The sequence below is a fragment of the Fusarium venenatum genome, assembly GCF_020744135.1.
Source record: "Fusarium venenatum strain MPI-CAGE-CH-0201 chromosome Unknown EDB82scaffold_3, whole genome shotgun sequence".
Classification (NCBI taxonomy): domain Eukaryota; kingdom Fungi; phylum Ascomycota; class Sordariomycetes; order Hypocreales; family Nectriaceae; genus Fusarium; species Fusarium venenatum.
In genome coordinates, this window is record NW_027072131.1 from 7,767,377 (window position 1) to 7,780,105 (window position 12,729).

Consider the following 12,729-nt stretch of genomic DNA (forward strand, 5'->3'; position numbering starts at 1 on the left):
TCTCACACCGCTAGGGTTTAAAGTTTAAGATGAAACGTGCTTACATAGATGTAACCTGGACCCTAAGCTATAGTCCCTTTCTACTTAGTTGGGAATAGTGGCATTATCTTAGTTTTTTTTTTTCTTGTAGCGACTCGCGCTTAGTGGCGCGCTTCACAAAGAGCGGAGACTACTACTAACGAGCTGAATGAACATATTCAGGGGTCCTAGGTAATAACTATTTATATCCAGCATCCGACGTCCTCATAGTGAAATTCCTTCTACTTCAAGTATTACGACAATCCTCAATTAACACAACATGGCTCCATCCTGGCTTGAGAAATTCATCGTCCGTGAGGATGCAACACCAGATCAACGACGCAGCACGGAATCATCGGCTTTCCAAATCTACTACACCGCTCTTCCAGGACACCAGCGAATTCTAACCATGAAAGGCGAAACAACACCTAGTTACGAAGTGACAAGAAAAGCAGTCCTCGCCGTCTGGGGAGATAAATGCTATGTCAAATCCGTGAAGGATGACGTGGAGATAGCGATGATGGACTTTCACACCATGCCGCCCAAAACCGAGGTCAACTTTACACAACGCAAACACAAGATCAACATCAAGGGGAACACGGGACCATTTCAAGCCAGTGGAGGGATTGGGGAGGTGCATTGGAAGCCGACGGGTATGGTCGTGAATGGAAAGGCTTCGTGGGAGCTTAGAGATGAAGGGAATCTGGTCATGTCGGTTTCTATCGATGATCAGCAAGTGAATGGCGTTATCGATCTGTGGAAGAGTCATCTGGATTCAGATACTGTCGAGGAACTAATTGTACTGGGGGTTTCCAAAGTTGAAGAGTACAAGAAGACACTGAGGAACGCTAAGACGTCTCTTGTATCGGTTATCCATGGCTGAGCATAGTTAAATTGTTCTTGAATTATACAAATATGTTGAACATAGATGGCAAAGCTGTACTAATGTAAGCATGCAGCTCCCGTTCTACATTATCTCTGCTTGAGAATACATGCTAGCGCCAGTATGGCCTATATTACCAACTGATCCTGCCTCTTGTTCTTTCCATTACGGTGCCTCGTAGATTCTAGGAGGGCTTTTAGGTCGTTCCAAAGGTAACACCACAGGCTCAGCCGGTAGTTCACTCTTCGGTCTCTCAGAGTAAGGTTGGTCTTGATTGTAGTCCCCAGGAAGCTCTGCCGCTACCCCATCATTCTTCCTTCTCGCTCTTCTTCTCCAAAGCATCCATCCAATACCACCAAGACTCAATAGGCCCCCAATTGTGGCGCCGACTACTACACCTGCAATTTCACCTCGGGATAACCCAGGGTTCGAATTGGGCTCTGATGTAGAACTTGCTTCATTGCTCGGCGATGTATCCGTTGCGCTCATTGTATTCTCCATGGTGAGAGTTGTCGATGTCGTAGATGCAGTGGTAGTTTTCGTCTCGTCGGATCTCGGCGCGCTGACATTTACGTATTGAGACTCCGCCAGAGTCCCGTCACTTTCGCTATCTTTCACCTCGAACCAATAAATGCAATCCTCGTTATTCTCGGTCACGTTCGAGATATCGTACTGAGCCTTCCAGTTTTCGGGATTTGAGTTACCATTGCCTAGACAACTGAATTAGCATGACATTGAACTAAAGAGACTAGTTACCCCTACTTTTTAACAGAGCTTTCGTACTCTTCACAGAGTCTATGGTGCCTATAACTTGCCGAATATAGAGATCAACCTTTTTAATGTTCGTGTCAAAGATGATCAGGATGTTTTGTCCATCGGCATATTGGTTATTTTTGGTCATATCCTGGTCGGCTGCTTGATCTGCGTCCCGCTCTGGGGGACGTACGAACTTGGTAAAGCATGACGCCCAGCTCGCGAATAGAGAGAATATTAGGCCGAGTTTCACGAGAAACGACATCCTAGGAAGGAATAACTGCACGGTTTGGCCAAGCAAGATCGGTATCGGATAGCCTACTCTCCAAGCTTGGCTTCAGTTGCTAGTACAGACTCAGAACTGCGAGGTGGACATATCTGAGAGGCGAAATTGTTATTTCTGAACAGGGAGGGGATGCCAATGATATATGTATTCATCGTCCGGGTATCCGAGCCAACCTTGTCAAAGATAACCAAATGAATCAGGAATATATACCCAGTCATTATGCAGTAACAGTTCGTATGAAGACTAGTCGCAGCTGGGGTTGTCAACTTGTGATCCGGGTTTATTCCCCAAATGAGGGTCGACTAACCCATCTTTGAACTTTTCCTACGAACAGGAATGGCAACGAATAACGCTCAAATTGACAAGACAATGAAATATTAACGTTTTAAACTCAATATTTAACTTTGAATCATGAATAAAAATGATGAATCCCTGTGTCTGAACTCTCACATCGTTGCCTGATTTGCCTAGCTGCATATAGAAGTGGGACAAAACACAACCAACAGCACAACAACCAACAAAGCGTTACATCAATAGGATCATGAGGACAAGGTCCGACAACATGTGTTACCTGACCTGGGTGATGGTTAAATTAAAGCTGAAAAAGAAAGGGCAGGTGTCAGTAAACCCCTGCTATTAGACAGGTGCACTGGATGTGACTACAGGAAATGTTTAACCGACAGAATACACATGTCTTTGAGCTCCGTGTTCGAGAACGAATTAGGTCAGCCTCCCCACCGCAAATACAGTCATGTTATAAGAGAATAGAGATTTCTATTAAACCGATTAAATGATGTTTTACGTTGAGTATTGTAGATACTAGATTGCATTGGGGGTTTTCAGAGTGGTATATATAAGGCACTGATCTACTAAGATATACTATATCAACTCACAAAATTCGCTACTACCAGTAGATACCTACCTTGTAGAAACCTTCCACAGTTTTAACAGGTTAGAAAAAGCGGCCAGCCTGCTCTGTCAGGACGACAAAGCTCTATTACCACCCTATTACCGTTTTATGTCCGGTCAGCTAATAATCAGTCTGATATTTAATGTGGCTCGACTCCACAGGCGCTAGCGGATTTATCCGTCTTCAGGTTCAGGGTAACCGGTACGAAATATTGAAGGCAGCTACTAAACTGCAGGATATGTGTCCAAATAACCATCAAAGGGAATAACAAAGTAGCTAAAACCTGTAGCTGGCAGGAATGAGCGAATTAATAGAGTTAGGTCGAAACAGAGGAAGGAAACTCCTTTTCTAGGGATTAAATGTTCCTTGTTGAGCTGTCTTAATTACATTGCCTGAAACTTATCTCTATACTCGTCTAATATCCAGGTGAGCGAGTTAAGAAGAAGTAGCTTGTTAAATGATTTCGTCCCACTTTACAACTCACTTCATTGAACCTTGTCGCAAGAAATCACCTTTGGGAATGGGTATGTACTGCAGTACCTAATATTATAGACCGTTTTTAAGGAAAGGGAAAACATTTGAATCAACAGTGCCATGTTTAGCTTGAAGCTGGTACTTAGCTTTTGTGTCTCACGTGATGAACCAACCAACAGCTGAAGTCCAAGCGAAGAGGCTGGTATCACTTCTGAAACAGGATCCAGGGCTACTGAAGCACCCATTACCGGTGATCAATCACGCACAACAGAACTTAGTACAGGCAGCGACGGAACTGGCTCACCAGGCGTGACAACAAGCGTTGCTTCTGAAGGCATTGGCGCAACCACCGACGAACTTACCTCCGTCGGACCCGGTGCCATGAATACTGCTCCAGGTATCCAGACGACGGGCGGGACATCAGAGGGTCTTAATGAGAACAAGTCTTCTGTCCACAGTGAGGATATCGACAATGGATCGGCAACAACCACCGGCAACCAAGACTCGGATATTCCTACCGCACCGCTTCCAACAATAAGTGGTAGGTTCTCGACAGATCTTCCTAATGATGGCACAAGAACTTCATCTGGCTTACCAGATCCAAGCACTACACTTTCAGGTGTCACTCTGAACCCTCATGAGACTTCGACAGACAATGAAGTTTCCACGATTCAATCCCAACTTGAGACTGCCTCAGACGCCGATGTCTTCGTGACTTCGTTTGTTCTGATATCGCCTAAGGCCGACAGCACTCATGTTGGAGATGATGCCAGGACCATTACGCTTCCTAGCGATCAAACTTCTTCCTTCAGTGACGGTACTCGTCCTGGCACTGAACCGTCGACAGAGTCGTCTTCATGGTCTACTGAAGAGGTTCTTGGCAGTACTGATGCTATCTCTGACCTGCCTGTATCCACAAATCATGCGACAGAAAGCAATGGAGATGGTGAATCATCCACAGATGCAGGATTGGACCTGACGCTACCCAGTTTGCCAAGCATCGACTTAACTTCTCTGCCAGGCACGTTACTTCCCATTCAGACAGACGAGTCTACGGTGCTAGAGTCGATCACCAAGGAACCAATCATTGAATCTTCAACGACGGAGGGCGCAGTTGGTGCCATACCTGTCCCGACCTTTTCTGACGATCCTGCCGAGGAGATGAGCACTCCTGATGACTGTCTGGGCAGAACATGCACGGTGGACAAGGATTGTAACGATATTTCCTGCACAAGAGGGGGCGACTGCTTTGGACCAAACTGTACAAAGGCTGGTGTATGTACAGGGCCCAAGCGCACGCGTGGTGGCCAATGTCGAGGAGAAAAGTGCCAATTTGGTGGTGGATGTGAAGGTGTTGGATGCGTGGTGGGAGGAGGTTGCTTCGGTATCAACTGTATTTTTGGCGGAACTTGTGTCGGTCCTTCATGCCACCAAGGAGGGCCCTGTTCTCAAAAGGCCTTGGGCGATTGTCCTCCCGGGAAGTGTACTGGGAAACAATGTGACGATGAGGGAGATGAAGATTGCACTAGTAAAACAACCGCCGAGGTTTGCACTGAGACAGTCAGCAGCACTGTGATTACGACAATCCCAACAACAATTTCGTCGACGACAACCATGATCTCTTGTCGAACGCTAACGGAATGCGACATAACCGACTCAACGACAACGACTACGATGACAGGCACTGAGGAGCCAGACCCACAGGCGACACCGGAGGGCTTTTACGATTATGATGTGGAAGAAAAGACGCCTGATTCCTTCTGGGATGATCTTGAGGATGACTATGATGAATGGCTTAGTGAAGCTGACCGGATACCCACTACCACCACTACAACACAGCCGCCAACAACGTCTGCTACGTCGACGAAACCCCGTAGCACTGTGACAGTAACAGCACAGCCCGATCCAACGCCCGAGGCAAAATGTTATCAGATGGGCGCAGAGTTATCTTGGAAATTCGAGATAAGTGGTATCCTCAACTGGGCTGATGATGGAGGGGCGAAGCTCAAGAAAGAAGAAAGCGGTTGTGGCGGAATCACATATTGGGAATGGCAGAGTGGTGATAACAGCAACCTGGGTCATATGGCCTCTTTCCACCTTCCATTGTTTATGAAATCAGGTTGTGTGGAACGGGCTATCGTGTCGGCGGGAGGACCCAAGATTAAATGTAAGTGGTGGGCTGGCGGTGTTGGTCCGGATCTGGGCTTGTTTGCCGCGAATCAGACAAGATTCCTTTCTACGTTTGGAGACGTATTACCTACAGAGGCACAGGGTGGTAGTCCAAAAACACTACCCACACATAATACCAACTGAACAAAGCTACTATATATTATTTGTTTTAGCCTCATATCTAGGATCTAGCTTCAGCTTTCAATATTACAATCAGTTCCTTTAATCCACCAATTACTTTTTTATGCCAGGGTATTTCACTGCCTGTCATCAACAGTAGAATGAAGAAAAGAATCTAGACCAAGCTAATGACAGTAAACAGATCTCCTGATTCAGTTTTTATCTTGTCTCCATACAAAAGTCGAGCTGAAACTGTCAAGCCACCAACACTTCAAGACCATCGGACCATGGATTTTATGCATAGGTATGTTGATTCGACCTCTATATCCCTGACATGATCCACTTGGTCTAGCTTATTGAGCTAAGTCGGTTCAATAGCTCCCAAATACAAAATGAATCTATCGATTTCGTTAGCATCTAGATTCCCTTGGCGACAAGCCTCTTTTGTTTTCACCGACTTCAAAATAATTAAACCCATCTCTTTTATATATTTGAGTTCTCTAGAAACAAACCGCACTTCTTTTCTCAACTCTCAACGTCGTCATGGTAGCTCTCAAGTCGTGTCTTTTGTTCCTTGCGCTAGGCGCACAGACGCTCGCTGAGCCAAACAAGCTGGCATCAACATGTTCTACCATTCTTGGATCAAAGACAGTAAAGAATGTCCCAACTTCAACGGGCACACTGAAAAAGAATATCACTATTGTCAAGAAGGTTATTCGCAAGGTCAATGTCGTTGTTGTCCCACCCGCCAAGATTACAACCACCGTCGAGACTTCGACTGTCAAATCAACCACTACAAACCTGGGGCTCACATCCACTACAACCACAACAGGTAAGCCACATAATGTTGTGTCTCTGCTTTGACCCCAAGTTAACCTGCCATGCTTCAGTCGACTTATCCACTGCTACCGAATTTAGAACCTCCTGGAAAATTGAGACATCAACCACCAGTTCTGTCACAACTAAATTCATCACCACGACGATTGCTCGACCTCCTTCGTGGATACCTATTAAGGAAGATCCTGATTGGGTACCAAGAAAGCGTGCCGAAAAGAACGATGGGTTCGTTGATGTCGAGGCATTGACGAGTAACCAACTCCCACAGAGCGTTCGTTGCGTCAAAGAGATCCCCAACTACTCTACCAAGACAGTTACCTCGACAGTGAAAGGACCCAAGATCACACTCAAAGCTGCCACCAAGACCAAAGTTTCTACTGTTCCCACAACTATCACAATCACGGATTATCCCAATGCCAGAGTAGGTAAAACTGAGACTGTGTATCGCTCTGTGACAACAACTGTTCAAGACGTTACCTCAACTAGCACTATTCCCGAGACTGGTAAGCTTTGTTCTCAACTCGGTTTATCTGCGCCCAGTACTGACAATATCCTACCAAAGCCACTGTCGAGAGTCTCATTCCTACAGCTACAGCCTATGACATGTGCTCTGAGGATAACATCCTAACTACCGCGAACGGAGGAGTCAGACCTGGATACATTAGGCTGCCTCATCCAAGCCTTTTTAACCCTATCCAGATAGGGGTTGGCTATACCGGAAAACCATGCTGTATAGCATGTGCATCCAACCCTCTTTGTGTCGGCTCGTATATTGAGGACGGTGTTTGCAAGATTTATGTTCCCAAGGATGGTGATGTGTGCGCCAATGGTCGTCAAGACGAGGTTGGAGGCTATATGACATACCCGGAGCAGGACTCCGGATTTGATATCCTATTCAGCAATGGACCTTGTGGTCAATTTAAGAACTACGGTATAAGTGACATTTCAGATTAGCCTAAACTTAGGGGGCCTCTTGTTTAATGTCTGAAATTGGGAAAAGTCGGAGATAGAAATAGAAAGCAGATCCTACATAGTATGGACGTTATCTTATAGTGAAAATATGATACCTGTTCTTGGGCAATTACTTCATCGTACAATTATAGAAGATTGATAATTAAATAGATGAATTAAAGATCTAAGTGAAAGGACTACAAATAAAAAGGACAAATAAATATTGGAAGAAATGCCAAGCACTTGACAATGCATGGGAAACGGTCAAACCGCAACCTCGGGGAATACAAACCGACCCCGAATTCGGTGGATCGCCAGTAAATTGCGGTGCAAGCCAAACTCGTCAAGGGCCCCTTTTAGCCCTGAATTGTCTTAACACCAGCGCTGACTGAATCTATCGAAATGTGTGCCTGCTGGAACATAATCTAGACTCAAAAATACAGCCTCTCTCACCTGTTGACAGGGAGGAATGTAATGGAAAACTTGATTGATGCAAGGTCTAGACTAACAAATAAGCATAAATGTCTTATGTTTCAGACAGTGGCGCAGAGGAGTGCTTTTTGTTCCTTCAGCTGCCCTTGTCATTGCCAATGAGAGCCTTGAGCGAAAACGGTCTGTCACATTCCTTCCAACAGTATAGCGAGAGTTCCGTCATGATACGGAGCTGAGAGGCGGGATGATCTCATAAAGACAAAAGTCAAGGAAAAGACTTGTTGGTCGTTATTGCATGATAAACCAAACCAACAGGCACTACCCTTCACTCTGCGATCATCTACCTGTCAAGTCTGCCAGGCTCATTATCATGAATAACAGTCTTGTGTACAAGCTTTTGCAGTCACTAACAGCTCAGTGCCATCACTCTTCTTCTGCATAATGATGCCGTGAAAAAGGCGGTAACTGGCATAAGGCACACATAGATATCCTCAGCTATCACATTTTCAGCAGCAGGGAGGTTTGTGGCTGGCCGGCTGACTGAGTACATGCAGGGCAAAGTTCAGCTTTTGGTGCCACCATGTTGCCCAAGGCATATTTGCACATTTGAAATAATTGCACCTCTTTTCTACTATATTATCCCTGTAATATTCCCAGGTAAATAACAAATTGTCCTCACAGAAATCTCTCTCACAATATTCAACTTTTCTTGCTTCCCATTTCTTCTAATCTTCCTTCACAATGGTCAAAGACTACGGCGTCTGGCGCGCGAAGCCTGTCCGCTACACCTTTGAAGATCGGTTCAAGGATCCACATTCACCTCACCTCTCGCTTTACTTTGATGATGATCAAGGTGGAGAAGGCCGAGCTGCCGTCAACATCAAGTCAGGAAACAAGGAAGAGTCCCGCCTTGCCTACTGGACAGTTCCAAATTTTACTCACAATGTCACCACCAAGCTAGCTCAACTGACCAACGGCTTCCACCCTCTTGGTCCATTGGAGCAGAGACTTGATGGCCTTGCGCTGGACTATATTCGAAGTAACCTCTTCAGCCGCGGCAGTGGCCGCATTCTCCCTCATGATGTTGATGGAGCAGACAATGATATCCTCGATCAGTTGAAGCCTATCATCGATAGGGCCATCTCAACTGAAGCTACAGTTTATATCTACGGCTCGGAATTCAATGACGGCAAGGGTATACACAACGTTCACATGAACCAGGGAAATTCTGGTCGCTGGCTCAAAGACAATGGAGTCTTCCAGGACGGTGCTCTCATCTTCCAATTTGAAGATCATTGGGAGGCTGTTTTCATTGGGTTTGCCTCTCAGGCTGTGCATACAGAAGACGGGGGTAAACGCGCTGGCTACCCACTGCCCGACCAGGATTTCATGACCTGGGCAAACTTTCTTGCTCCCGAGCGGTCTACAGACGACAAGAGGAAGGATGACGTTGCAGATTCGTCTGTGTTCATTGCAAAGGCTCTTGTCAACCCACCTGGTCCGGATCAGCAGCCCGGCACTGCCCCAGAAACGATCACTCTCAAGAACAGAACCGGGGATGAGATTGATCTCAGTGGATGGAAGATTCGTATCAAGACTGGAGATACTCAAATTCTACCCTCCGGTACGCGCATTGGCCCTGCTAATAATAAAACTATTGAGACCAGTGTTCCACTCTCTAACAATGGTGGTATTATCACTCTTCTCAACGCGGAGGGATTCAAGGTACATGGTGTTAGCTACACTAGGGCTGAAGCAAACGGAGCTGTGGTTGTCTTTTAATAGTCCCTGGATTTGAGTTTGTTAAATGGTCTTGGATACAGCTAGAGGCACAAGGTAGTTTCTTCAAACAATAACGAGGTGTGACTTTGTTCTCTTATAAAGTCCAAGTGAAAGATTTAGATATTCGCAATTATGAAATTGGACAAACTTCATACCGAGAGCAAGTGGCTAGTTAAACATCTTACTAGCCTAGCACACGGTACTTGACGCTGAAGCATGAAATATAACGACCATGACATTAACACATATATTGAAAGATAGTTATGTAGAAATCAAGCTATTACATACTGTCATATAACCCACGAAGCATATCCTCCGACTTATCCAATCAAATATGTACCATGATTGTGTGTACTGCTCTCCTTTCCCGATGTAGGTAATGGAACGTTAATCAAAGCCTGAAAGTCATTGACACCAAGGCGTCGACTTAGATAGCTGTAGCAAAGCCAATACGGGAGTTGGTGGTATCGTATACAGAGTAATAGTTCTCGAGGAACTTCTGTCCGATGATAGTGTTGACACCAGAGGAGCCTCCATCGGTGATCCAGGCGTAGTACTTGCTAGAGCTCAAACCAAAGTTAGAGTACTGGGCAGTAGGAACCAAGTACTGTGCGGGCGTGAGAGTATAAGTTGTTGACCCAAACTTGATACCAAAGTTGGCGGTAGGCTTCTTGGTGAAGGCAACAAGGCCGGATGAGCTATCAGACGAACCACCAGTGGCAGAGAGGAACTTGTTAAAGGCACTGGTAGGAATGTAGATAAGAGTAGTGCCAGTGTCGACAATACCGCTGCCAGAAGTACCAAGAGTTGTAGATCCGTAGGTAAAGCCACCAATCGAGATACCCCAGTACTGAGAAGCTGTGCCACTAGAAAGGGCAGGGAAGTAGGTGATGGAACCGGAGTACTTGGAGCTGTCGACACCACCAAGGGTCAACTCTCCATTGGTGTCACTGTCATCACTGCCAGACTCTGGTCTGAATGAGACACCGAGAACCTCGGATGAGATTGAGCCTTGGCTGTAGAGGTTGTCCATAAAGGTTGGGACGGTGTTGACGTTGGAGACAGTGCCCGAAGTGAGACCAACGGGACCAAAGCCGATGATGCCATCTACACCTGAGAAGCCGGTAGCGCTACTGGCAGCACCAATCGACTGTGCTGAAACAGTGAGGCCGCCAAAGCTGACCTTGTCGGTGTACTCTTTGCCAGAGAATGACCCAGAGCCGTAAGAAACGCTGACAGAGCCGCCTGTAGACTTGCCGGTGGATGTTGGCTCGCACGAGGCTTGAGCACCACACCAAGTGTTGGAAGCTAATTCAATTTAATGAGTGATTCGATTCATGTTTGGGAGTATGTAACGTACATCCAGTATCGACAATGAGGTTCCAGGTCTTGCCTCCAATCACGACAGGAGCGACGTAGGAGACATCCTCGTTAGTGACAGAGCCAGAGCTAGAGCTGACAGCATCGAGGTGGAAGCTGGCCTCTCCGTTGACCTTTTGAATGCGGGCTTGACCTTTCTGGACGATGGCCTTGATGGAACTAGCCTTGACGACGTGCTTCAAGGGGAGAACGGCAGTCTTGGCCCTAGGCTCAAGTGGCGATGCCGAAACGGCAGCCGCAGCGGCAAGAGTAAGAGTGACAGCGAAGAGCATATTTCTTGATAATATGAGAATCCGGAGGAGATGGCTAGAATGTTGAGATGTTGATGAGATGAGTTGATATTGAAATTGATAGATGGACTGCCAGCTTATTTATATCTGTTGGAGTTTATGATATGTCTTGATCTGTCTATGACTTCTCGGAAAACCGGCATCTTGGACTATCTGTGAACTTCACAAGTAAACTAGGATGTGAACATCTCGCAATACTCTAGATGTTCATGAACTGATAGAACGATCGTCTCGTGGATAGCCGCGTTGGATGCTAGATGCCACTAGCTTAACGTGATAACTAACACCTACCGCATTGGGGATGTTCCGTGTTGGACTCGTCAATGTGAGTGGGTGCATGGTCGGTGCAGCGCTCAGACTAATCTCCCAGTGCCGAACTGTTCGTCCAATTAGCTTCCGTCTATACAACAGTGTGCCATTAGTACCCCAGAGTCACGCCTTTGATCTACGGAAATCGCTTGGCATCGAATCTGGATCTTCTGATATAAAAAGGTGGTCCCTTGTTGCCGTAATTGCCGAAGATCTTTTGAACGAGCAAATAGACCGAAACATAGAGCTTGGTCACAGGGCCAGTCGCAACCATGTCGAATCAGCTTGTAGATCGGGTGACTCTATTTCCATTAAACACATGCTTAAATTACTACTTTGTCCATAGCATACAAGAAGATACGAAATCTGTGTTATGGAAAATATTATTAAGTAAGTACATTCTAAATTATCATAATCCAAGATCCTTTATTTTCTATAATGAATGTTTTTTCTTAACTAAATCCCTCAACTTCTTGCAAAACCATCAATGTCGTCAGACTTCACAGCTTCCCTTTATGTCATTGAAAGCTGGTATTATTCAAAGAAATCTCCGATTGAATGCTACTCTACATCGGCTAGATGTGCCGTCCCTTATCGTTGACATGCGATAAAACATCATTTACCTATTCCGCCCCGGGCATGTTGAGAAAAGTCCCTTATCTGCACTCAAGTGTGCCCTATCAGCAACCGATATTTTGGATGCCGAGTTCTGAATCCGGTAAGGCCTTGCTTGAGTGCTAACAGAAGTTCCCAGTGTTCCTGATTCGGTTTGCTAGCCGAACAAGACAGGGGTATATGTCGTGATGGATATCACGTGTTTTATCACGTGACCATATCATACACACATGGCATCTCTTTCTTGTCTGTAGTCCTTCAACTTAGGTCTTCAGTCAATTCATTTAATCATCACTATCGCATGTCAATAGCACAATCCCACTAAGATTTACACTTCCAATGCCCAATTAGCAGAATACCTTAAAATAATACAGGCAGTCCTAGGGTAAGTAAAGATTTTTCACTGTCGTTTGTGCTTATGCTAGGATTTGATGCATTTTTACTAGATATACTATACTGTAGGCTAACGGAGTATACACGATATAACTCATGACCGCATGAAACGCTTTTATAGGTCTCA

At 45.7% G+C, this 12,729-nt stretch overlaps 6 protein-coding genes across 6 annotated transcripts; 4 read left to right on the forward strand and 2 right to left on the reverse strand.

Moving 5' to 3' along the window:
- Nucleotides 1–97: 97 nt before the first annotated feature.
- EDB82DRAFT_510486 (uncharacterized protein) lies at nt 98–904 on the forward strand (the record flags this gene model as incomplete). The annotated part of the gene is made up of 1 exon (XM_025729174.2): nt 98–904. The coding sequence occupies exon 1, from the start codon at nt 299–301 to the stop codon at nt 899–901; it is 603 nt and encodes a 200-aa protein (XP_025583468.1). The 5' UTR covers nt 98–298.
- Nucleotides 905–2,317, reverse strand: EDB82DRAFT_510487 (uncharacterized protein). The gene is made up of 2 exons (XM_065608849.1): nt 1,664–2,317; nt 905–1,611 (listed from the first exon to the last, which is right to left on the reverse strand). The coding sequence occupies exons 1-2, from the start codon at nt 1,917–1,919 to the stop codon at nt 1,067–1,069; spliced, it is 801 nt and encodes a 266-aa protein (XP_065464310.1). The 5' UTR covers nt 1,920–2,317; the 3' UTR covers nt 905–1,066.
- Nucleotides 2,318–3,550: 1,233 nt separating this feature from the next.
- EDB82DRAFT_510489 (uncharacterized protein) lies at nt 3,551–5,717 on the forward strand. The gene has a single exon (XM_025729176.2). The coding sequence runs from the start codon at nt 3,706–3,708 to the stop codon at nt 5,635–5,637; it is 1,932 nt and encodes a 643-aa protein (XP_025583470.2). The 5' UTR covers nt 3,551–3,705; the 3' UTR covers nt 5,638–5,717.
- Nucleotides 5,718–6,156: 439 nt separating this feature from the next.
- Nucleotides 6,157–7,404, forward strand: EDB82DRAFT_560203 (uncharacterized protein; the record flags this gene model as incomplete). The annotated part of the gene is made up of 3 exons (XM_025729178.1): nt 6,157–6,445; nt 6,504–6,953; nt 7,013–7,404. The coding sequence occupies 3 exons, from the start codon at nt 6,157–6,159 to the stop codon at nt 7,402–7,404; spliced, it is 1,131 nt and encodes a 376-aa protein (XP_025583471.1).
- A 1,170-nt stretch (nt 7,405–8,574) lies between these two features.
- EDB82DRAFT_578411 (uncharacterized protein) lies at nt 8,575–9,626 on the forward strand (the record flags this gene model as incomplete). Its single annotated transcript, XM_025729179.2, has 1 exon — nt 8,575–9,626. The coding sequence occupies one exon, from the start codon at nt 8,575–8,577 to the stop codon at nt 9,613–9,615; it is 1,041 nt and encodes a 346-aa protein (XP_025583472.1). The 3' UTR covers nt 9,616–9,626.
- Nucleotides 9,627–10,042: 416 nt separating this feature from the next.
- EDB82DRAFT_578412 (aspartic peptidase domain-containing protein) lies at nt 10,043–11,267 on the reverse strand (the record flags this gene model as incomplete). Its single annotated transcript, XM_025729180.1, has 2 exons — nt 10,043–10,923; nt 10,976–11,267. 2 exons carry the CDS (start codon nt 11,265–11,267, stop codon nt 10,043–10,045), a joined length of 1,173 nt encoding a protein of 390 aa, XP_025583473.1.
- Between the last annotated feature and the right edge of the window lie 1,462 nt (nt 11,268–12,729).